General features: G+C 42.4%; 1 protein-coding gene across 1 annotated transcript in view; it reads left to right on the plus strand.

Annotated features, from left to right (window-relative positions):
• Positions 1-26,449, plus strand: part of nmnat2 (nicotinamide nucleotide adenylyltransferase 2) — a 259,268-nt gene that overhangs the window by 92,458 nt on the left and 140,361 nt on the right. The window contains exons 2-3 of the mRNA XM_043699527.2: positions 4,774-4,862; positions 25,491-25,558. Of these exons, the coding sequence (XP_043555462.1) occupies positions 4,774-4,862; positions 25,491-25,558 (157 nt within the window). The remainder of the gene's footprint in view (positions 1-4,773; positions 4,863-25,490; positions 25,559-26,449) is intronic.

Genomic DNA, 26,449 nt, shown 5'->3' on the forward strand with positions numbered 1-26,449 from the left:
TGCATGTAAACAATCTTTACATATTTAACCCGTGTACTTGCAAGTAAGATCTATTGCATATAGTGCGTTCTGTGGTTCATTGTAAGTTACATGTACATCTATGATTAGCTTGAGACTTAGAGTAGAAATAAGTGAGATGTAAATATAGGAAGCTCTCCAAATTTGTTTTAACAAAATCTCCAGGCTGTACATTTAAGCAGATGAATTCGGAACAGGAGACCATTTGTTGCTCAAGCCTGTCCATCATTCAGTAAGATTATGGCTGATCCTATAGGAATCTCAAATCTGTATGCTCACCTATACTTGATACTCTTCTGTCAACTTGCTTAAGAATCTATCCACTTCTCCCTTAAAAATATTCAATACTCTGCTTCCACCACCTATTACCAATAGATGTCCAAGAATTCATGACTCTGTAAGAGAAAAAAAAAACTTGTTTCATCTCTGTTTTGATTGGGCGACCATTTAACAGTGTTTCTTAGTTCTGGATTTTTCCAAAAGAGGAAACATCCTCTCCATGTCTGCACTGTCAAACTCCGTCAGGATTACATTAGATTCCCTACAGCATGGAAGCAGTCCCTTCGGCCCAACAAATGCACACCGACCCTCCAAAGATTAACCCACCCAGACCCATTTCCCTCTGACTAATGCACCTAACACTATGGGCACTTTAGCATGGCCAATCCATTTGACCTGCACATCTTTTGATTTGTGGGAGGAAACCCACACCGACACAGGGAGAATGTGCAAACTCCACACAGACAGTCGCCTGAGGTTGGAATTGAACCAAGATCCCTGGCGCTGTGAGGCAGCAGTGCTAACTACTGAGCCACCATGCTGCCCATTTTCTTATATGTTTCAAGCAAAATTATTTCTTAATCTTCTAATCTTCAGCAGATTCATGTCTAGACTGTCTAATTTTTATTCGTTAGATAACCCTCTCAATCCAAGTATTATTCTGGTCACCTTCTCTGAACTGCTTTCAATATATTTACATCCTTACTTAAATAAAATGATCAATTGTGCTTTCTATAACTGAAGCACAAACTCCTTATTTTTATATTGAATTCCTCTCACAATAATTGGTGACATTGTATTAGCTTTCCTAATTACTTGCTGTACCTGCATTCACAACATTTGTAATTCATTCCTGCGAACACCCAGGTCACTCTACACCTCAGAGCGTGGCAATCTCTCATTGATTAGAAAATATGCTTACTTCTATTCTTCCACCAAAGTGGACAATTCCACATTTTCTCCATTTGCTACATCTTTGCCAGGTCTCTTAGTGTATCTATATCTTTATGGTGCCTCCTTATGTCCACTTGACAACTTATTTTCCTACCTACCTTAATGTCATCAGCAAATCTTGCAATCTTCTAATCCATTTACATAAGTTGTAAACAGTTGAAGTCCTTGCACTAATCCCTGTGACACGCCACTCATTACGTTTTACTGGTGAAGACCAATTTATGCCGATTCTTTGCTCCTGTTAATCAGCCAATCCTCTCTCCATGCCAAAAATAAAACAAAGAATTGTAGATGCAGGAGATCAGAAGCAAACAAATTCAGAAATTGCTGACAAAAATCAGCAGGTTTAGCTGCAACTGTGGAGAGAAAGCAGAGTTAATGTTTCAAGCCAGTGACCTTTCTTCAGAACTGAACTGAACTTCGGAACATTTCTGAACTTTTCAGATGTATACAATTTAGCAAACTTGCCTATTTTTATATCCCATTTCCTTCAAAAAAAAAGCTGCAGATTTTGGTCTGATCAAGTCCAGTTGCCATAGACCAATGGGCTGCTCCCTCTTTAGAGGGAGATGAGTGGTGGTGGTTTAACCTGGGGTCACCACGTCTCAGGCAAGGGGAGAGGTTGTGAAGGAGAGTTCTTTATGGTAACCTCAGCTAATAATGGGAATTGAACCCAAGCTGTTGCCATCACCTTGCTTTGTAAGCCAACTGTCAAAACACTGAGCTAAACCAACCCTCTTTGATTTAATGTTAACCACAAACTATGTAACTTTGGTTCAAAATAAAAACAGATTTTTTTTCCATTCAGTTCTGTTTTTATGAAGTATGAAGACACAGCAGGAAATATAAAAATATTCTTGCTTCTTTATGGCTGTATATTCATAAAGGACAGGGATTTAAAGGGAGATTTATAGCTTTATATGATTTTTTTTTATAGGAAGCCGTCTAGGTTCCTCAGAAAAAAAATCCATTTTATATCCTTATTCACTAATTGTTAAAAAAACCACCTGCACTCCTCGAGAACAAAGCCCACTGTGGGACTGCAGAACCATAAATCATCCATTTAATACGAGTACTTCATCAAAACCTAATTTATTTGTAAATAACTACTTGAACATATGACTTTAAAGAGAGAACTAAATTTTGTCATTTTTAAAAATGTTGACTGTATTGATAGTCAAAATTACTTTATATTTCATTCGGATCAGAAATTCACAACATACCATTGTCAGAGAATTGCTCTGTAAATTGATGTTTGCCCATTATATTTTAAAAGAAGATCAATTTGAAAGGAGCGAAAGGATAGCGTTAATGGATGATTCTGGATTTTGGATGAACTCTGAAGCTGTTAATGAATTGCTTGTTGAAAGAGAAAAGATTGAAAAAGAACCATAACTAAGATTTTTGAATTGTGAGGGTAGTTGTTAGTGAATATAAAGACTTTGCCTCAAGATATCAGGAGGAAAGTAATCAAGTTAAGTAAGTTTAGTAATTAAAAAAACTTTGGTATTTGTAAGATGCAATGAACCAGATGCTCAATTTTCATTCTGGGTCTGGAAGAGAGATTTTATAGATCCCAAAATAGGCATAGGGATACTGAAGTGTGATTAATCCACTGCCTTTGCTTTTGATGCAGACAAGATGTCAGCATTGTGTTCCCTGTTCAACTGTATGGTTGCTATATGCCAGCCAGCACTATGCACTTGTCAGTGGTTGCACCCCTCAGCTGGGGACACCAGTTTCTGCAAGTAAGCCTGTTTCAAGCCCATTCCACACAATGGGAACAGCACTCTGCCGAGAATAGTTTTTGTAACATTGCGCAGGAAGCAGAGTGAATTATGGTGCACCAGGGAGGAGAACATGCTCCAATGTTTGTTGAGGCTGTACTGGACACCGCGACTAAAGAAGTGGAGAGGATAACAGATGTGATCTATCCATATGGGGGGGAGGGGAGGTTGCAGAAGACTCTGCAGTCAAATTTGTCAAAGCCAATGGGAGCAGATAGCTGAGGAGGTGGATACCATCAGTCTTACCCTGAGGAACTGAATGCAGTACCACAATGAATTCAGTGACCTTACACCAGTAGAAGTTTTTCAGAGGTGTACGGGCCCTTGCTGTGTTAAGAGCTGAGGATTGTAATGAAATTTACTGCACAATAGGAAGTCTGACACAAGCTGTGTGAGCAGTTTTATGAAGTTGGCAACATTAAACCGCAGTGGTTGGGTCTCTGCAAGCAGAAGGTTTGCAGTGCAGTTCCTTTGTGGAGGCTGTTGTCCCTGATGTCTAATTCTTGTTGTAACGACAGGCAGTGCCCTCCTACTGACAATGCCAATATGGCAGCACTGCCAGTCCTGCCAATGGTGCTCAGCTGCATCCACACTGCAAAGCCCTACCCACAGGTCGCACTGTCTGAGCCTGTAACCTGGTAACGGTCATCCACAAAGCCTTTTCCTATCCACAAAGTGTGAATGTGCAATTATTGGGCCCTTGCTCCATGGAGGCACCTGTACTCCTCATGAAGTCATGTTCTTACTCTGCAGATTGCTCTCTAACAAGAGAAAATGAAATGTTTTCAGTTGTCTTGGAATACAGATCCTCAGTGACCCAAGTTATGCAACAGTAGAGGGCAAGTTGTAGATATCACAGCTACTGCCTGCTCCATCATGGTAGGACCCTGTTTGATGCTGTCCCATTCAGTGTTGAAAGAGCGAAGCCCTCCTGAACCACAAGCTGATGTAGTCCAACCTGAGAGCAGCCTGCATGGCCACACCCTCCTTCACAGTCGCACATGTTTACAAGGAGTGGTGCAGCAGGTGATGATGGTGAATCTGCTGTCTTTAGGACTTCTGCACAAACCACTTGGGAGCAAGTGGGTGCAGTGGCATGTACTTCCCCTTGGACTATTCTATGATACAGAGAGTGAACAGAGGTGACGCACAGTGCAACCTGCTGCAGCAAGAAGGAGGAAGAGATGAATGGGCCTCAATAAATGGAGGCCATATTTACCCAGACAGTTAAGGGAGCCAATCTTATACCTGAAGCTGAGTGAAGAACAGTGTGTAAGACATCTGCATTACACTGAGGAGGTCTTTGCTGAAATCTACAATCTGCTAGAATCACACTACACTTCAGAGCGAGGTTCCTTCATGCTTACCTGTTTGACCAGACCTTTAGCAGCCCAATGGAAAACTTTAGTTGATAACACTCCTGTGAAGCATTTTGAGATGTTGAAGAAAATACATAAGTGCCTGGAGTTATTGAAGGAAATATTTGTTAAAATGCAAAATCTCCTTGCAGCAGAAGCCAGTTTTAAGAAGTTTCTTTGGGCTTTCTATAATGGCCTCCAAAAAATCTGAATTTCTTTCCAAACTCCTAAGATTTGCCCAAATATGTTTAGATGAAACCTTTAAAGCTTGTCATTGTATCTAGATGCAGTTTGATTAATGAATTGAAATGTGAAGATTGGGTCAGACATATAGTTCTGTATCTTGTAAATTCAACTTTTCCTGTTTCTGCTTTCAGAAAGAGCCCGTGATTATCTGCACAAGACAGGACGGTACATCGTGATTGGCGGAATTATCTCACCAGTTCATGACTCCTATGGGAAACCGGTAAAATTGAACCTAATAATTGTTGTATTTTGAATCTTTGAAACATCAAAGATCAGTTTTCCCTTTCAAAGTAGGTGAAGCAATGAATATCACAAATAAATGTGGGATGCTATGGTACATTTTGCTAGAATGAATACTTGGATAGTGCAGGTTTAGGGGAATAGATGCAAAAGGCATCTTGGAATATAAATACATCAATACATCACTAAACATTGTGGCACAGCTTAGTAAGGCCATAGAAGAAGCAAACTAAACACTAGGGAATTCAGAAGAAACACCTTTACTCAAAGAATGGTAAGAATATGGAACTCACTGTCATGGGAACAGTCGAAGTGAATACTACAAACGCATTTAAGGGACAGCTAGATAATTGTTTAAGTCAGAATGGAATAGTTGGCTATAATGGTAGATTTAAATTGCAGGAGATGAGAAAATGCCCATGTGAAGGATAAATACCAGAATGTACAAGTTTGGCTGAATAATCTATTTTTGTTCTGTATATCCTGTGTAAAGAATTGCAAAATTGGTTCAAACTATAAAGCCACTAACCTTTCCATTACCTACAAACTGCCATGTGTCTCACAAAAGAAGTGAAAGATTTCTTTCTGTGTTAAATGAAGCAGAAATCAATGTGAGTTATGAATCAGTATTTCTCCTTGCCCTGAAATAACATTTATTTAAGTTTCACGGTGCCATTCTATCAGATGGTCAGGTGACCCATCTCCAGGCTGACATATCTGTTAATTCAGATGCTTGGTGATTCATAACACTGGCACAGGCTTTGCAGTTGCGTTACTGGTGAAATTGTCATGTTTGCCGTCATTGCAGTCATGAAACAGATTGTAATTTCCGATAAGCACAGTGACCTGTGTAAAGCCAGATGATGCTGCCACTAGTTCTGTGTTTCTCCGCAGTGTGTGCTATTGAGGATGCTGAAGATAAATACCTTAAAATCACTTGAATAGATGTAAATTTCCTCAATTGCACTGTAAAAACATTAAGCTTGTTGTCTGCGGTATTACTGGCTTTTCAAACAGTGTGCCAAGTTTGTAACTATGTGATGAGGAATATGCATGTGGAATGCAAAATTTCTTCATTTTGATTTAAAAGTCAATAGACGTTCTACTTTTTGTTGTAGTAGCTTTATAATAATGCAGTTTCTACCTTAAGCCACTTATATCCAAGCCTTTAGGTTGCTCTCTGCAAACCGATTAAGCAGTGAAAATTAATCAGTGCATTCTTCTTACTGCTTTGCTGTCTGCACAAATTATTAAATGTGATTATTCCGCCCTGCTTGGTGAAATAAGAATGAGCTATTTAGCCCTTTTGAGCCTGTCCCATCATTCTCTCGATTCATGGTTGATGAAGCTTGTTTTCACTGCTTCTCCCTTAGCACCCTCAGCTAACAGATTCTATTGATCCTGTATATTCACTGTGCTTAATTTTCCCTCACTATTCTTTGTGGAGAAATTGTTTCCTAACATTACTCCTGGATGGCTTAGCTGTAACGTTAAAGTTAATATTCCTTTTCTTTCCTGGAAAACCTTGGCCCTTGGATTATGATTCCAGTGATATAACCACTTTTCCACAGTGGCCCTTGGATTATGATTCCAGTGATATTACCACTTTTCCCCAGCTCTGAGAAATCCTGTAATATATCTTCAAGTGAACAGAACCTACAATTAGTTCATCAGTCCTAATGTGAGACTGACGAGTTTGTGTTTAGCTAATGTAGGAGCAGAATCATGGCAGATCTGTCATTCTAGTAGCGCCAGTGTCCAGGATTGGGACCATAATCAGTCCTCAAATTCAAAGCCCAGGACCAGATCAGTGCGAGCCTCTCAGTGGGGAGGGGAGATGGGATAGGGAGTGGTGGTGGTAGAGGGGTGGAGGTCATGATGAAGAGGCTGGAGGGAAAGCAGTGCCCTCAGAGGGGCAAACATTGAGGATTGTGACTGATGTGAAAAGAGGGCCATAAACGAAGCAACCCCATCCCTTCCCATTCAGGCCCCAGGCAGGATGGACTTCTCCTCCTGCCACTGAGGCAGTGAGCAGGCTCAGCATCAGCATTCATCTCCAGGTAGCCAAACAAACTATTCCAGGAGATTGGAATGTAGCTGCTTGTTTGTTTGGAAGTATACAAACTGTGCATGTGTGCAGAGACATCATTATGTACCTTGTTATCAGACTTTTAGAGGTAAAAGCAGAAGTATGGGATTTGATTTATTTAGGATATCTGTTGGACGTGGACGAGTTGGACCAAAGGGCCTGTTTCTGGGCTGCACATCTCTATGACTCTAAGTAGGCCATTCAGTCCTTCAAGTCTGTTGCCTTTCAATGTGATCATGGCTGATCAGTAGCAAGGGGAGCAGAGGAAGTGGGGGAGAGCTGTCCTCCTCTGTGATTGTTTGCTCAGTGACACCTTTAATGCAGGTCATTGACAGTGAGTGCATAAGGCCTGCACTGTCAATGATTGTTCTGCAGTGGCAATGCTCAGAGCCATTTTTAAAATAGGTTCCTGAAGGCAGCTCAGATGGAAAAGATATTGGATTTTATTTTGATTTACAAAGAAGTGGTGTTTTCTTTTTACAATAAGGCATTGATAGTGAAGTTCCACAGGAATATTCTCTTTGCTGGACTGAATTCTGGGTAACCATTTTGTCGGTGAAGTTGGTGAACAGGGACACTGCTCACATAGAAAGGCATGCAGGAGTTTGCTGTCAGTGGGAAATTATCTTGCGATGCAGTTGGTGGCAGAAATTCCAAAGTGTCCTGCCCACTGACATCAGAAAGGTCATAAGGCTCAGGAAGAAACTTGTTAAATTAATTGTAGGCCCTTCTGGCAGCAATTAAGTCTTTAATTTAATTTAATCTAATCTAATTTAATTTAAATTAGTTTAACTTATTCAAATTGCACAAGTCTTCTGTGAGTGCAAAACCATCCCCAGTAAAACCCAGTGGTTTAAAAGTGGCTCTCCTTACCTGTGCTGAATTCTGCAGGTGGCATCCATTGGAATGTAGGTCTGTGAGGAAAGTGTATTCATGGAAAGGCATGCTACACCTGGGAGAAAAGCCTTCAAAGGGAGCTGTCCTCAGATTGGCCAGAGGTCCACTTTCTTAAAGAGACCATGCTTTTCAGATAGAAAAAGGTCAACTCTTAAATTAACAGGCACAATTTTGGTAAGGGGTCCAAGGAAATCAGGATGGCCTATGTAATGCTATAGCCACTGGCTTTTGACCACGATAAGGCTGAGGGCAATGAGCAAGGATATGGAGACAGGATCCCCAGCAGCAGATGGAGGTGGCTGCATCCCATCAACTGGACAGACCATCAGAGAAAGCAAGACAATGCTGCCAACCCAGAGTCTTCTGCAAAATACAAAACAATGTATAAGTGTCTGCATAGTGGGCAGCTGGCCAGAGAAAACTCTGCCTCTCTTATGAGACTGCCATCGATCTGTGTGTTGTAATACAAGTCACTCTTAATCCAAGGGGTGAATGTACCAGTGGTGCTGGAAGTTGCACCCACACTAAGTGTTTATGCCAGATGTTCCTTCTGGGACTTGTATGGCAATCTCTCACTGTCATATCAAAGAGGTCACCAATACTCCTCACAAACTCTATAAAATGTAGGACATGCGAGGAATGCCAAGGGCTTCATTGCTATGGCAGAGCTCCCAAGTGCAATTGAATTGCACAGACAGCAAGTGTATGGACTCTACTCCTTCATTGTCCAGAGAGTCTGTGACCATTGCAGAGACAAGGAGTTATCAAATGGATGCAAAGTAGTGAGTTAATGCCAGTCCCAATGTCCTTAACTCAGCAGACCGTAGGGCTATTGCAGATTTGTTTGTATTGTCTGGATATATCAGAGGGTGCTGTTAATACAATGCTGAGAAGGTCTCACACCTCACTGCAAGATGCTGCATGTCACACAATCTTGCCCTGCAGCGGGTGTGGAGGTGGTCAATTCCTAAACCTTGAAGAAGAAGATGTGACAGCACCCTCATCAGGTGAGGACATGGGGGAGAATGAGAGTTGCTGGGGAACAGTAACACTCACGACAGCATATGATGCTCGATCCATATCAATGTTTGATCAATTGTTAAATTTTATGGACGGCACGTTGGCACAGTGGTTAGCACTGCTGCTTCACAGCGCCAGAGACCCGGGTCAATTCCCGCCTCAGGCGACTGACTGTGTGGAGTTTGCACATTCTCCCTGTGTCTGCGTGGGTTTCCTCCGGGTGCTCCGGTTTCCTCCCACAGTCCAAAGATGTGCAGGTCAGGTGAATTGGCCATGCTAAATTGCCCATAGTGTTAGGTAAGGGGTAAATGTAGGGGTATGGGTGGGTTGCGCTTCGGCGGGGCGGTGTGGACTTGTTGGGCCGAAAGGCCTGTTTCCACACTGTAAGTAATCTAATATAATCTAATCTTAAATCTGAGATTGAGATCTGTGGTACAGTTAGAAAGGCAATTATTACTTGGTTCAAATTTTGTCGATTTGTGCATATGCAGTACAACAGTGTTAGCTGTGCCTTCAGTCTTTGGAAGGGCATGTTTCAAGGGCTCATTTATGTCCAGAAACGTGTCAATTTATTTGGAAAATAAAATCTTTTGTTTCTAGCTCATGCTCATTGTATTCTTGTGACAATTTAGACCTTATGGTATAAAGAAAATTATTGATTTGCTTGTGCTTTGTGGCTCAAAGTTGAATGGAGAGGGTGACTATTATTGAGGAAATTAATGATTTCTTCATCCATTATCCTCTAATCGTGCTGCCCTGTGAGTCCAATTAGCCCAGCTGTCAACACAACACAGACAATAATGTTACTGTGTGACTGCGTCTCCAACTAGATGAGCCGGTGAGAATGATAAAGAGGAGCCCCTGAAAACTAAAAAATAGTTGCCAAAAAAGAAAGTAGTCCTCAGGAATATCTCAAGAAGAATGTGTGAAGAAACAAAGTATTTCTGACCCCTGTAGTAGAATATGGCTCTCTAGGCTTCTTCCAGTATTCATTAGTAACTGGCAGATCAGCAGGCTTTTGAATTCCTAAAATGAAAATATTTAGATGACCCTGATCTCTCATTGTTCTTCATCTCTCTTCATATTCAGAATGAATGTAGTGAGGGTACTTCACTCTCTGCACATAAAAAAGAACGATAGCATTTTGATTAATGTAATTTTCCTTTCTGTTGATTAATTCCTCGGATTTTCCAGTTTTCTCTAGCTTTTGTAAATGGAAAGCTTAGGAGCAGTGACACAGTAATGATGTCGCAGGGCTAGCAATAACAGAGGCCCAAAGTAATGCACTGGGGCCATTGGTTTGAAATACACCACTGCAGCTGGTAACATTTGAATTCAATTCATGAAGCTGGAAAATAAAGCTCATTGCATTGCCATAAACGTACCTTATCCAGTACAACGTACATTTGACTCACAGCACGTAGTAATGTGATTGACACTTAACTACCCTCTGAAGTAACCAAGCATGCCATTCAGGGGCAATGTTAGTGATGGACAACAAATGTTAATCGTGCCAGTGACATACACATCATTTGAAAAAAAGAATGATAAATAGATAAAATAAAGAATTTAGATGGAGTTTCTTTACATGGTGGGGGGAGGTGGAGGGGGATGAGTATGTGGAACTTGTAGTGATACGGAGTGATTGAAGAAGATAGCATGATGCCTTTAAGGAGGTTTTGATGGAGACATAAGGATGTAGGGGATAGAGAAGCGTGAGGGCATTGATCATGAGAATCTGAGGAGTTTCAGGAGGATTAAGAATATCAGTTGAGCCAACTGACCTGTTTCTTGGCCATAGCTTCTGTGCCATTATCACATTTCCGTGGTTTTGGCATAAGGTGAAGAACACATATCAGAAACCACAGGCCCAAAGTCCTGATGTCTCGTCCTTTTAAACTAATTTACAGATTATTAAAGGTTGTAGTCCAAGGATATCCCAGAGCAGCATTCTTTCAACGAATGTCAATATTTATCTCACTGCTCAGCAAGTGCCTTCTGTGGAATGAAATCCCAAAATACTAATGCTGGAAACAACAACTCACACTAGAAATGGCTTTGTTCTCATCTAAAAACAAGACTCACCCTTTTGCCAAATCAGTTGTTTTCCTCTGAACACTGCATTTATTTACATTTAAGTGCTGTTGAGATTTCAGTAAAAGCAGCAGAATTGAAAATGTCACACAAACTGTGAGGCTTGGGTTCCTCAGTGGCTTCTGATGTCAATGTTTAACTGGCAGGGAGCTCTTTGACTGTCGACCAAGGAGCAGCTTTAAATACCATTTCAAGTATATATATGCGGGTGTATATATGTTATACATATACATATGCTTTCATAACCATTCCAATGGACAGACTTCAAAGTGACAAGCAAATTATGTCCTTTAGACCACAGCTACAATGAATCTCTACTTCTCTGTTTCAAAGTCTAGCTCCAGATACTTTTATTCTTGGCAAAAATGTAGGTGGTGTAGCCCAATGAGTACCCAAATATCCTTCGATCAACACAGAGAGAAGAATGGACCACCATTATTGGTCAACTAGGATTCATAACCAACAACACAAAATTCACAATAAATCTGTAAACATAAGAAAAGAGAAAACGAGATCATTTAAAGCTTCAGGTGCAGATTCATTGTCAGGATTTTCTTGAGTTCTGGTGCAGGATATATCAAATAGGGTAAGGCATAAGACCAAATCACCATTTCCAGTTCAAAGCTTTGGCCAATGGATGAGAAGGGAAGTTGCAAAGAGAAAAGCTCGGAACACTATTCACATAACTTTGGCCAAAGAAGAAAGTTGCAAAACAACAAAAAAAAGGCATTGTCTATGTTTTACATTAGATTGAGGGCTCTAAAAGGAGTCACAGACATTAATTATAAAAATAGGATGGTGATGGAAATTACATTTTGATTTGACTTCCATATTTTTCAAATAAAACTAATTTATGTTATAAATATTTTTGTTGATAAGCATAATGAATCACGAGTCCCTTGTCAAAACTTCCCTGGCCTCTGTGACAAAGCTTGCTGGTGTGAATGAGGTGGGCAGGGAGGTGCACAGCAAACAGGGAGCCATGTATTACTGTGGTCAAGCCTCAGGGATCCTGCCTGGCTGTGTCCTGTGTGTAATGTTGTTCCATGTGTAAGGAACTCATATCTGTGGAAAATCCAAAAGAACCGTGGATGCTGGAAATCAGGAGAAAAAAAACAGAATTTGCTGGAAAAGCATAGCAGGTCGGCAGTATCTGTGGAACGAAACCAGAGTTAACATTTCAGGTCCGGTGACCCTTCCTCAGAACTGCTAATAGTGAGTCCTGCAGCCTGCTTCCTTACAACCCGAGATACCATACTACGCCCAGTCCAACTGTGGTGGCAGCCATTTTCCTTCTCATTGTGTATTTTTGATTTCCGGCATGATGCAGGGTAACAGTGAGCATTTCTTGTCCAATGGCTTCCAGTCTCTGCCTTGACATGTCGGTGAGATCCTGAACAACCTGTCCCCTTTTCTGGTTGCCCTTCCCATGAACCCTGTAGACTTTGCATATCCAATTCTCACCCGTCAAAACAGACCATCACATGCCTACCTTTCTACCCCAGCCCTTGGCATACTGGTGACCATGCTTTTCCAGCAAATTCTGTTTTTTTTTCCCCTGATTTCCAGCATCCACGGTTCTTTTGGATTTTCCACAGATATGAGTACCTTACACATGGAACAATGTTACACACAGGACACAGCCAGGCAGGATCCCTGAGGCTTGACCATAGTAATACATGGCTCCCTGTTATTCTTGATGAAGGGCTTTTGCCCGAAACGTCGATTTCGAAGCTCCTTGGATGCTGCCTGAACTGCTGTGCTCTTCCAGCACCACTAATCCAGAATCTGGTTTCCAGCATCTGCAGTCATTGTTTTTACCTACGTGGTTATACATTGTCTATCCCATGAAACCAGAGAGCTCCTGACCTTTCTCATATCGACCCCCACTTGCAGATACTGTTGCCCCATTCACAGTTGTCAACCCCGTCCCCTGACCTCCCCCATCTCTAATCCTGAAGAACCAGTTCCCATGTGGGGTTCCTCTTTTCTCTCCCAGCCACCTTTCCCACTAGTTTCTGTGGAGAGACTGAGTGTGGCCTATAGCCTTGGGTTACCTAGCTGGACAGCTGCAGAGTCCTGACTAATGGCAGTATATCACATTGACTATTCACTGCAAATCACCCTGACAATTGGCTGCATAATGGCTGCATATCTCCCTGACTATTGGCTGAATATCTCCCTGACTGATGGCCGCATATCTCTCTGACTGAATTAGAATTTTAGAGTTAGAATCCCTACAGGCCATTCGGATCAACAAGTCCACACCGACCCTCCGAAGAATAACCCACCCAGACCCATTTCCCCTACCCTATTATCCTATATTTACCCCTGACTAATGCACCCAACCTACACATCCCAGAACACTATGGGCAATTTTGCTTGACCAATTCACCTAAGCTGCACACCTTTGGATTCTGGGAGGAAACCGGAGCACCTGGAGGAAACCCACGCAGACACGGAGGAGAATGTGCAAATCCACACAGAGAGTCACCCGAGGTTGGGGTTGAACCCAGGTCCCTACTGCTGTGAATGCTAACCATTGAGCCACCGTGCCGCCCACTGTGGCTGCATATCCCCCTGAATTATGGCTGCATATTTCTTTGACTGTTGGCTGCATCTCTCCATGATTGATGGCTGCATATCTCCCTGCCTAATGGCTGCATTTCTCGCTGCCTATTGACTGCATATCTCCTTGATAGATGGATGCATAACCCCTGAATATTGGCTGCATATCCCCCAAAAAATGGTTGCATGTTTCATTAACAATTAGCTGCATATATCCCTGATAATTGGCTGCATATCTCCCTGACTAATGGCTGCATATCTCCCTGATGAATGACTGTATATCCCCCTGACTATTGGCTGCATATCCCCCTGACTAATGGCTGCACATCTCCCAACTAATGACTGTATATCCCCCTGACTTTTGGCTGTATATCCCCTGACTAATGGCTGCATATTTCTCTGAGTATTGGCTGCATATCTCACTGATTGTTGACTGCACATATCCCTGAGTGATGGCTACATATCCCCCCTGACTAATGGCTGCATATCCCCCCTGACTAATGGCTGCATATCTCCCCAACTATTGGCAGTATATCTCCCTGACTTTAGGCTGCATATCTCCCTGAGTTTTGGCTGCATATCTCCCTGAGTATTGGCTGTATATCTCCCTGAGTATTAGCTGCATATCTCACTGACTGTTGACTGCACCTATCCCTGAGTGATGGCTGCATATCCCCTCTGACTTTTGGCTGCATATCTCCCTGACTATAGGCTGCATATTCTCCTGACCCTTGGCTACATATCCCCCTGACTAATGGCTGCATATCCCCCAATTAATGGCTGCATATCTCCCCAACTAATGGCCGAATATCTCCCTGACAATTGGCTGCGTATCTCCCGACTATTGGCTGCATATCTCCCTGACTATTGGCTGCATATCTCCCCAACTATTGGCTGCACATCCCCCTGAGTATTGACTGTATATCTCTCTGAGTATTGGCTGCATTTCCCCTGAGTATTGGCTGCATATCTCATTGACTGTTGAGTGCACCTATCCCTGAGTGATGGCTGCATATCCCCCCTGATTGATGGTTGCATATCTCCCTGACAAATGGCCGTATATCTCCCTGACTTTTGGCTTCATATCTCCCTGACTATAAGCTGCATGTCCTCCTGACTGATGGCTACATATCCTCCTGACTAATGACCGTATATCTCCCTATAATTGGCTGCATATCCCCCGACTAATGGCTGCATATCTCCCTTACTGTTGGCTACATATCTCCCTGACTATTGGCTGCATATCTCTCTGACTATTGGCTGCATATATCCCTGACTGATGGCTACATATCCCCCTGACTAATGGTTGCATAGCCCCCTAACTAATGGCTGCATATCTCACTGACTTTTGACTGTGTTTCCCCCGACTAATGGCTGCGTTTCCCCCTGACTGATGACTACATATCCACTTGACTTTTGGCTACCTATCTCACTGACTATTATCTGCATATCTCTCTGATTAATGGCTGCATATCTCCATGATTAATGGCCGTATATCTCCCTGAGTTTTGGCTGCATATCCCCGAACTTATGGCTGCATATCCCCCTGACTGATGGCTGCATATCTCCCCAACTAATGGTAGTATATCTCCCTGACCATTGGCTGCATATCTCCCTGAGTATTGGCTGCATATCCCCCTGACTGTTTTAGCTCTGCACTGCAATGTCTGCTATGGAGCCACCAGACTGACTGTGACTGGCACCCGGGACTGCAGGGGCACTCAGCCCTAACTGAGAACCCGACCCCAAGTGGGTGCCGAGTTGTTTTACCAAGCTTCTGGGCTGCTGTGGCAGGCTGCCCTCACCATCCTATGCTGGGCCCTTCTGACTAATGGGTGCATATTGGTGAGCCCCCCATCTGCTGAGCCCTGTCTCCCTGCTTGCTACACATGGCACATTGTTACTGAGGGAGCTGCAGGTACATGCTTCAAGGTGAGGTTGATGTCACACATTGCTATCCAGACTGAGCATTGCTGCCCAGAAAAACAAGCTGCCTGGTATTGTCTGTACTCACTGACATGGCAAAGCAAGGCATGGATGCTGCAAGATAGTAGGTCATCACTAAGTGTACACACACTCAAAGAGCAAGTGAACAGTCCTGACATACAGCCTGGTTCAATCCATGAGCTGGGTACCGGTCCCTGTGTATAAACAATCCTTGCAGCAGCATGTGTGTGTGTGTGTGTTGGATTCTGTGTGTAAATGTGTGTGTGTGTGTGTGTGGACTCTGCCCTGAGGTACTGTTTGATGCTGAATAGCATGGAGGCTTTCCGCAGCTGGTGGCAGACTGTAGGTGCCAGGGACTTGCTCTGACTTCCACATTAAGATTTCCCGCCATCTAATTTGTTCCACGAATTTGTTAAGAAGCTGAAGATTAATGAGACAACTTCCAGTGTTGGTAGGGCACTTAACAAGTTTATGGGGAGGTGACAATAATATGGCCGAGTGGTATTATCATTAGATATTAATCCATAAACTCAGCTCATGTTCTGAGAACTACGGCTCGAAACCCATTACATCAGATGGTGCAGTTTGATTTCAATAAACAATATCTAGAATTAAGATTCTCCTGGTGACAATGAAACCGCTGTCAATTGTTGGAAAAATCTATCTGGTTCACTATTGTGGTCTGGCCTACCTGTGACTCCAGATCATTTGCAATGTGGTTGACTCTCAGTTGCCCTCTGAAAAGGCCTAGCAAGCCATTCAGTTGTTCTAATCACTACAAAGTCTCAAAGAAATGAAACCGGACAGATCACCAGGCATCGACTCAGGCACTGGATTTGACAATGGCAGAAACAGCTCTGTCAACCCTGCAAAGTGCTCCTTACTAACATCAGGTGGCTAGTGACTGAATTGGGAAAGCTGTCTCACAGACTGATATAGTAATTCTTAAGGAATCATACCTAACAGACAACGTACCAGATACCACCATCACCATCCCTGGATATGTCCTCTCCCACTGGCAAGACAAACCCAGCAGAGGTGGTGGCACTGTGGTTTACAGTTGGGACGGACTTGCCCTGGGTGTCCTCAACATTGACTCTAGACCCCATGGCTTTAGGTTAAACATAGGCATGGAAACATCCTCCTCAATGATGGAAAAGCTGAACAAATCATTGCAAAAGATAAGGCTGAAGCATTTGCAATAATATTGAGCCAGAAATGCCAAGTGGATGGTTCATCTTAGGCTTCTCCAGTGGTCCCCACTATCACAGATGCCAGTCTTCAACCAGTTTGATTCACTCCACATGATATCAAGAAATTGTTGGATGCACTGGATAATGCAAAGACTTTGAGCCCTGACAACATTCCAGCAATAGTACTGAAGCCTTGTGCTCCAGAACATGCCTGTTCCCATCGCCAAGCTGTTCCAGTGTAGCTATAACAATGGCACCAACGCGACATTATGGAAAATTGACCAGGTATGTCTTGCACATAAAAAACAGGACAAATTCAATCCTTTAACACCCTATTTGTTTGCTCACCTTCATCAGTAAAGTGATGGAAGCTGTCACCAACAGTGCTATCAAGCAGTTCCTGCTCAGCAATAATCTGCTCAGTGACACCCAGTTTGGGTTGTATCAGGGCCACTCAGCTCCTGAACTCATTACAGCCTTGGTTCAAACATGGCCAAAAGAGTTAGAGTGATAGCCCTTGACATCAAGGCTGTATTTGACTGTGTTGCATCAAGGAACTCAAGAAAAATTAGATTCAATGGGTATCAGGAGGTGAGCTGTCCACTGGTTGGAGTCATACCTGTCATATAGGAAGATGAAAATGATCGTTGGAGGTCATCTCAGCCCAGGACATCTCTGCAGGAGTTCCTCAAGGTAATATCCTAGGCCCAAACATCTTCAGTTGCTTCATCAATGACCTTCCCTTCATCATAAGGTCAAAAGTGGGAATGTTTACCAATGATTGCACAATGATCAGTACCATTCAACTCCTCAGATACTGAAGCAGTCCATGTTCAAATGCAACAAGATCTGGATGTGTAGGTTAGGTGCATTAGTCAGGGGTAAATGTAGAGTAGGGGAATGGGATTACTCTTTGGAGGTTTGGTGTGGACTTGTTGGCCTGTTGCCATACTGTAGGGATTCTATGAAGATGTCAAAGTACCTTTATTTAATAGAAGATGTTCATGAACTGCTTTCTTAAATCAATTTACTAGCATTTATATTCCCAGTGAAAGTGTTTTATGAATTCTTTGTTGCAGAGATAGTTCATCAGGCTGCTTGATGTGCAGCAAGATAGCCCTTTGAATGTAATATAACTGATAAGCCAGTAAGTCAACAGATAGAAATAAAAATAAGATATGATTTTCCCCTCCTTGGAGGAGGCGAGAATCGTAGCGAAAAGGGCAAAGAATTGGATAGGTTCGTCCCAAAGAGATACCTGCCTCCTTTTTGCCACATTAGCAACTAAATGCCATGTGTTTCGAATAAAATGGCTGACACGGTGGCTCAGTGGTTAGCACTGCTGCCTCACAGATGAATTGGCCATGAAGGTCCATGCACATTCTTCCTGAGTCACCACTAATTAAGGTCTTTAAGCAGTCAATTAAAGGCCACCAGGGCCTCAATTCACCATTAGTCCAATTTCATGCCTTGATGCTGAGCACGAGAAGTCTCTCGTATTTTTGACATGATGAGCTGCCGGCTGGTTGGCAGGTGTGTCTCCCTTTACCCCAAACTGGGGCAGAGATATGGGGGCAAGGGAATGGTCAGTGAAAGCCACCCATTGTCCCTGCCTCAGAACCACATTAACTACCTCCCACACCGAACCAATCCCGCAAAATCTCCCTGTGACCACCAAGAAAGCCAGTTAGCTCTTGCCATTTCAGCATGTCTCAGCTTTACAGCCTGGGCCTGCAGCAAGAATTGCTAGGCTCAAGAAACGGATTGACCAGCTCCCTCCAGCAGGGCAGTACCTCAGGCTTAAAGCTCCTAATTGGGTATGAGAGGCTTGCAGGTTAGCACAATAAATGCTCCATTGGTGCTTAACCACTTATGCTTTCTCGATAGTAGGGTTAGGGAGTGTAGTAAATGTAAGGCAATCAGCCAGATGGACCTCATAGAATATGAGTTCCTGATTGGGGCTGTTAATCTGGTCCAATCAGGGAGCCCTGGCTGACAGATAAGAACAGGAGTTGGATCAGTGTCAAGGACTCTCCATGTGTTACTATAGCGTGACTTGGAAACAGGGTACTGGTCTCTGTGGAGTTATTTCAGGGAGTTAGTTGCCTCTGAAGTTACCTGCCCCATATTTAATGTGCTGAGTACTAACTCTCAGCCATAGCCACAACAGATAATCAGAAATCTGCTAAGCATGGTTACCATGGGAACTTCCTTGTGAGCTGCCTTTCATCTGGGGATCTCCCTTGGAGACGTTCTATCTGAGGACATTCTAACAATGTTATTGTTGGAGGTCACTGTGAAAAACTAGCACAATGCACACTTAAGATAAAAATTATTGTGCTGTTCCACAAAAAGGTTAGGGTTAGCAAAAGAGATTTTAGAAATGAGTTGGCCTGTCACTGTGGCCATTGGAGAATGTAGCCATTTACTGAGCATTAAATATTAATCTGGGAATATGAATTACCTTAGTAAATGGAAACCTGATCAATCAATCCCACCTTCAATAGAATGGCATGGATATACTCAACCTGCTAGCAAAATCCTCATTCTTCTTCTCAGGCATTGTGTGTCAATGGTCCAACCCAGGGCTAACACATTCCTTGCCTGTGAACGTGCCTGTGGTGCTGACGCCAAGTTTAAACATAGAATCTGCCATCATAAATATCTTTTCGTTATGACCCTAGGTGTGGATCGGTTCAAAAATGAGCAGCAGGTACACTATGTGCTAATATTCTGTTTCAGTGCTATGATCTCCATAGGGACAGATTACTTTTTAAGCTTCCAATTAAATGCATCATTCTTGTAACCAGTCAGAACTGCTAATTAACTGTTCTTGACCTCAATTTGCTTTCATTTAGAATTAAATGTATAGGTTACAGAACAACAATTGACAAAATGATAACCATAATACCTGTCTGTGACTTTGGGAGACTCAGAGTCTACTCATTGCAGACTCACAGACTGCTATCACCGTCTCCAAGCATAAGTATCTTGCATCTTCTTTTCAATTCACAATTTAATTTTTTTTTTGATCTGTAACATTCAAATCATTCAGGCTTGCAGTCTGGCACGTTGGTCACTAGTCTTCACCTTACCATTGTGGAGCACACAGTCATGAATGGAAGCCTGAATGAACTAGCTATGTCTGCTGCCTTCCCACCAGTGACAGCACTTTGTAGCACTTCTAATTTCTGTTCCAAAGTATTACTTGCCTCTTTTGGAAGTGATGGAGGACATGTCTCTGAATGGATATTTGGTAGACATACTTGAAGACTGAACTCACATTTTACAGGCTAAAATAACAAAACAAAATAGAGCAACATCAGATAACTAGCAGATACATTTAAAGAACAAATTGTGTGTTGATACCAAATGTAAGAAAGTGTTAGCATGTATTCTTCAAAGGTTCAGTTACTGACACCTCGCCTACGTTACTTAGGTTTTCTACGTCTATGTCTGCATGAGAAAAAGGAGGGCCCAACCAATCAGCACCTTCTTCTCATTCTGTATAAAATGGTGTCTCTTTTCTAAAATCTGTTTCTCATGTCCTAGTTTTCATGAGTGCAGATGAAAAGCTTCAATTTCTAGTCTACTTTTAGCAAGTTCTGCACTACCAAGTGTTTACTTATAACATTATTATATATTTAGACTGTACCTTGACATTTAGCGAAAATGAAGGGGTCATGGGTCTTTTTCTGAAGTACTGACTGAGATAGAAAATTAAAGTCATTTTGGTGATGAACACTAATCTGAAATAAGTGGTCTTGACTTTGTAATGAATACATATATGTGCAACATAAATGTGTATAAATTAGTACAAACTATTCAGACAGTCCCGAATGAGGGTGACTTGCCTGTATCTTAGTCTATGTGCATGGCAAGAACATCAGAAAAGATTTTAACTTTTGGGTACATCATTAACTAAATGTCCACAAAAATAAGACTATCCTGGTAGCTGTCAAGTTTCCTGTGTGAACTGACCTATAAAGGATAAGTGGACATAACTGACCATAGCATAAATACTCAATATCAGGTTAGCAATCTGTTGTGTATCACTACCAGTTTTTAATTCCATCCACGTCCTGCTGGATGTTTGACTGGCTGGTAGTTTTTCTATTGAACAGTGCTTTATTGATTGTAAGAGCAGGGTTGCATTTGACACTTGGGCTACATGCTACTCAAAGCTCACTGTGTCTTATTGGTGAGAAATGTGGGAGAGTGCTAACAGGCAACCTGCACAGAAAGTCTGCTGGGTAGAAATGATTTATTTTTAACAGACTGACAGGATCAGAATGTCCTGCAGAGACTCAGGGATACTGGGCAATGTATCAGAATGGATTCTCCTCCAGCTCCTTGGCCATGACTCTAACTCAATTTGAACTTTTGATTGGACAGATAATTTGGACAGGTGACCAAGCAGGTTCTGGTGCAACTGGATTCCCACCTGATTGGAGGAAGGCAGAGGATGCTAACTTTAATGATTCACTATTGTGTGGGGTATAGAGTTAACAGTTTCAATTTCATTACTTCACATCCATAAACTAGCTATCTATGTTTCTCTATCCCTGAAAGAGCCTTAATTTTTAAATGTATCTGCAAAGGGCTGGAACTCTTTTCAAAAATCCATTCCAATTATCCAAGCTGTGCACTTTAAAACCACCCATAAACTTTGAGATCACCTGCAAAAGAAATGGGACTCACTGCATGATATAGGCAAAAGTGAGGACTGCAGAAGCTGGAGATTAGAGTCAAGATTCGAGTGGTACTGGAAAAGCACAGCAGGTCAGGCAGCATCGGAGGAGCAGGAAAATTAACGTTCCTTCTTTAAAGACCGTAATTTCCCCTCCCTCATGGTTGAAGATGCCCTCCAACACATCTCATCCACATCCCGCACCTCCGCCATCAAAAGCCACTCCACAACTGCAACAAGGGCAGACCCTCCCAGTCCTCACCTTTCACCCTACCAACCTCCGATAAACCATATCATCTGTCAACATTTCTGCCACCTCCAAACGGACCCCACCACCAGGGATATATTTCCTGCCCCATCCCTATCCACTTTCCGCAAAGACTGTTCCCTCCGTGACTACCTGGTCAGGTCCATACCCCCTCCCAACAACCCACCCTCCCATCCTGGCACCTTCCCCTGCCACCACAGGAATTACAAAACGTGCGCCCACACTTCCTCCCTCACCTCCATCCAAGGCCCCAAAGGAGTCTTCCACATCCATCAAAGTTTCACCTGCACATCCACCAATGTCATTTATTGTATCTGTTGCTCCTGTTGTGGTCTCCTTTACATTGGGGAGACTGGACACCTTCTCGCAGAGCCCTTCAGGGTACATCTCCGGAACACCCGCACCAATCAACCCCAGCGCCCAACAATTTAACTCCACCTCCTACTCTGCCGAGGACATGCAGGTCCTGGACCTCCTCCATCGCCACTCCCTCACCACCCGACGCCTGGAGGAAGAACACCTCATGTTCCGCCTTGGGACCCTTCAACCCCAGGGCATCAATGTGAACTTCACCAGTTTCCTCATTTCCCCTCCCCCCCACCTTACCCCAGTTCCAAACTTCCAGCTCAGCACCATCCTCATGACCTGTTTCACCTGTCAATCTTCCTTCCCACCGATGCACTCCACCCTCCTCTCCGACCTATTACCTTTACCCCCACCTCCATCCACCTATTGCACTCTCAGCTACTTTCTCCCCATCCCCAGTCCCTCCCATTTATCTCTCCACCCCCGAGGCTTATAACCTCATTCCTGATGAAGGGCTTTTGCCCGAAACGTTGATTTTCCTGCTCCTCAGATGCTGCCTGACCTGCTGTGCTTTTCTAGCACAACTCTAATCTTGACTCACTGCATGATATGTTCTTTTCCATATTCATATTGATTTGCTTTGGTTAAACGGCTGATCTTTTGAGGCATAAAAATGCACTGTGACCTCTGCACACTCTCCATCCTCTGAATCAAGTGGGCATTCTCTGCTCATGAGTCAAATTAATGAGTTGAAACAAACTGTTCACATCGACTGTACTGGTTGATGTGAAAGAAGTTTTCGAGCTGTGAGCCTTAATTATTGTTAAGATCTTTTCCCTACCAATCGTTCCTGTAATGCAAACAAATAAACACCAGAGGTGTGAACATTGTCACAGCTTGTGCTGTTTGTCTAATAGACCTTTTGCAAGCTGCAATGAACTGGTGCCAAGCAGATAGGATACTGGCAATTTCATTCATTTACTGAAACTGTTAAAAGAAAGCAGATTAAAAATTGCTAATAATGACTGCTGCATACAGTATAACACTTTGGACTGCACCTAAATTCTGGCTTGAACTTCACTATAACCATTACATTCTACGTTGTACTATGTTACACTGTTCGTGGTTTTATTTGTTCATGAGGTACAGGTGTAGTTAATTAGCCATTTATTTATTCCTTACCCCCAATAGCTATGGTGAAAATGATAATGAGCTGCCTTCCTGGATTGCTGTAGTCAAATTGATGAAACTCCTCCAAAGCTTTTAGGCATAGAGTCCCAGGAATTTGCTCCTACTATGATGAGTGAACAGAGATACACTTCAAGTCAGAATGTTTAGTGTTAGAAGGGAATTTATACTTGGAGTTTTCACATGCTTCCTTGTTTTTCTAAGCAGTGAAGTGCTATGAATCTTTGGAATTCTCTCCCTGGGAGGGCTGTGGCTGCTGACGCCTTGAGTCCATTCAAGTCTGGTATCACCAGATTTTTAGACACTGAGTGAATTGTGGGAGATAGGGATAGTGTGGGAAGGTGGAGTTGAAGTAGCTCAGAATAAAGTGGCTGTATGACCTCCTTTTGCTCTTATTTCTAATGTGCATGTAAAGTTTCCACATAATGATGAATCGATATCAAACCTTTGTAAGAGTACAGTTGGATATTGTCTGCAGTTCTGACTCCACGCTATAGCAAGGATGGTGACAAAATAGAGAGAGCACAAAGCAAATTCACTCAGATACCACCTGGTGTGGGAATAGAAAAGTGAAATGAATTGTGCAAAAAAAAGGGGTTGTTTTCATTTGGATGAAGAACATTCAGAAATTACTTACCAGAGATGTTGAACGTTATGAAGAGGTGGGATTAAGGTGCTGTGTCGATTGAAAGTGGGTGAATAATTTCCCTCTCAGTGTGGGTGGAAAATTATGGTTTTATAGCTGCTGTCAATTATTTATCTCACTCACTTCGTTTTTCCAAGACTTCACGTGGCCCATTCTCTATTACAATTACTGTGAAAAGCACCTCTTAGTCAGCAGGTGCAGAGTTTGTATTCTACAGTCCTTGACTGTGAAAACACTGACTCTAAATTCTGAACTTCAAAGAAAAATTGTTCATGGTATGTGGGAATTACTGACTAAGTCAGCATTTATTGCCCATTCCCTTCACTGCCCTGGGGGAGCTGATGGGAAGCTGCCTTTCTTGAATTACAGCAGCCATTGCTGGTGTAGGCACAGTGCTGTTAGAGAGTTTCAGGATTTTGATCCAGTGGCAGTGAAGAAATAGTGATATACTCGACATCCTTGACACTCGACATTTGTGTTAATCATAGAATCATACAATCCCTGAATGCAGCCATTTGGCCCCTTGAGTCCACACCAACCTTCCGATCAGCATCGCACCCTGATCCATTCCCCTACACTAACCCTGCAACTCTGCATTTCCCATGGCTAATCCACTTAACCTACACATCCCTGGGACACTATGTGCTGCCAATCCACCTAATCTGCACATCTTTGGACTGTGGGAAGAAACCAGAGCACCCAAAGGAAGCCTGTGCAGATACGGGAGAATGTGCAAACTCCACACAGACAGCCCTAATGACCTGATGTTTGGAAAGAACAAACACAGGCCAAATTGTTGTTAATTCTCACAGAATAAAGTGATTAGATCTGAAATATTCCCAATAGCTTTCAGTCTGGCACTCCTGCGCAATTAAATTGTTTGTCACTGAACACAGTTAGGTTGATCTTGACAATGCAGTTTGACCCTGGAATTTCTTCAGCTCATTTTTGAGACAAAATCTTCTAGAAGCCTACCAGAACGAATAACTGCTTTGGCTTTATGGCTCTCTCATGAGATCTCTAAAAGGTTTCTTGGAAAGATGGCAAAGGCTTGAGCTGGGCATTCTGATCTCTTTCCCAGGCTACAGTTCAACTGAAGTCCATACAAAATCAAAATAACCACAACTAGCCATAAGGTCAGACATGTGAATTCCAGTCAGTCCAAACAGTTAGTTCAGACATGAGACTTCCAGGGAACAAATTCCTATAATTAGCTTAAGTCACGTGACTTCCAATAAGAGTTTGTTTTTAGTAAGTGTCCCGTAGTATCCCTTCAGATGCCTTGCTAAAAAAAAGTCCAAGTATCTTATCAGTACTTCTAATGAACAAGGTATCATAATCCTTTAGATGTATGTTCTCAATGAATATTAATACTGGAAATACCTTCATAACAATCTGCACTGTAGGATAACCAATGGTATATGATAATCATGTTATGCTGTGTACTATAACCACTGTAATCTGTACAGTAATATAATCACACATCATTATCTATGCCAAACTAAAGGAAAATCTGAATTTAATAAAGATATGGCTGAGCTGAAATAAAATGAATACTAAGAATGGTTGCTGTTTGAATATGTTATGCATTTCACATAACAGCTATTTGCAATGAAGTCTTAAGGATTTTTTTCTTTCAAAAGTAATTCCTCAGTTTATGTATCTTTATTAATAATTCATTCTCTCCTGTCATTCTTTTCAGGGTCTTGTCTCCAGTCGACACCGCCTCACGATGTGCCAGCTGGCTGTTCAGTCATCTGACTGGATCAGGTAAACCAACGGATTAACCTCTGCCTGACTGTTTCTGTCTCTCCATCCTCCTCACCCTCACTCCCATAGATTACTTCATGCAAATAAAGCTTATGCTTCTATGTAACTTGAAATATTAAGAGTTGCTTGTAGAATGATGATATTTTGTTTCCAAACTGAAATAGTTGGAACAAAATTGATTGGTATGTAGTCCATAATAATCTATGGAAATCTGATGAAAATGTAGCAATAGAGAACAGTAGTGATTGTGGTGATTCATAGAGCGCATTCAGAAGAAACATTTCTACACAGAGTGTGGGGAGAATGTGATAACATTCCCTAGCACGAAAATGAGGGATTATGCTGATCGAACTTGGATTAAGGAGGATGGTAGGAGCACACCGACTGAAATGGTTGAATAGAATGATCTGCTTCAGTCCCACATACTCGATGCTATTTTATATGACTACCATTTTAATTTACTTTACACTGATAGCAATATGAGAATATAACACAGTTCATGATTCCCCCTTCCGTGAAGTAACAGAGATGGTGTTGGTGAGGGCAAATCATTGGGTGGGTTGGCACCAGGGGGCTACCTTCCTGTCATTTCAGAAATGAAGTTGTGGGTGAACAGGCACATGGTCAGCCTTCCAGACCCAGTGCCAATGGAAGCCCATCAGTGGTCACTTTCTCTTTTCGAGTGAATCTTTAGTGTTGCAACTTTGTATGTCTAGCCTGAACAACCACTGAAACCAAGTGTGGGGAGTCAACATTGTAAACTTACACTGATGTTTACCTTGCACTCTTAAATTGAGGAACATTATGGTTGGACCAATTGGTGGAAGTCATATAGGAAGAAAATATGATCTGTGGAGTATTGAAGAATGGAACAACAGGGAAGACATGAGG

This window comes from Chiloscyllium plagiosum, unplaced genomic scaffold (assembly GCF_037043375.1).
Source record: "Chiloscyllium plagiosum isolate Xiang-an unplaced genomic scaffold, Cpla_swu_hap1 HiC_scaffold_9, whole genome shotgun sequence".
Taxonomy (NCBI): Eukaryota; Metazoa; Chordata; class Chondrichthyes; order Orectolobiformes; family Hemiscylliidae; genus Chiloscyllium; species Chiloscyllium plagiosum.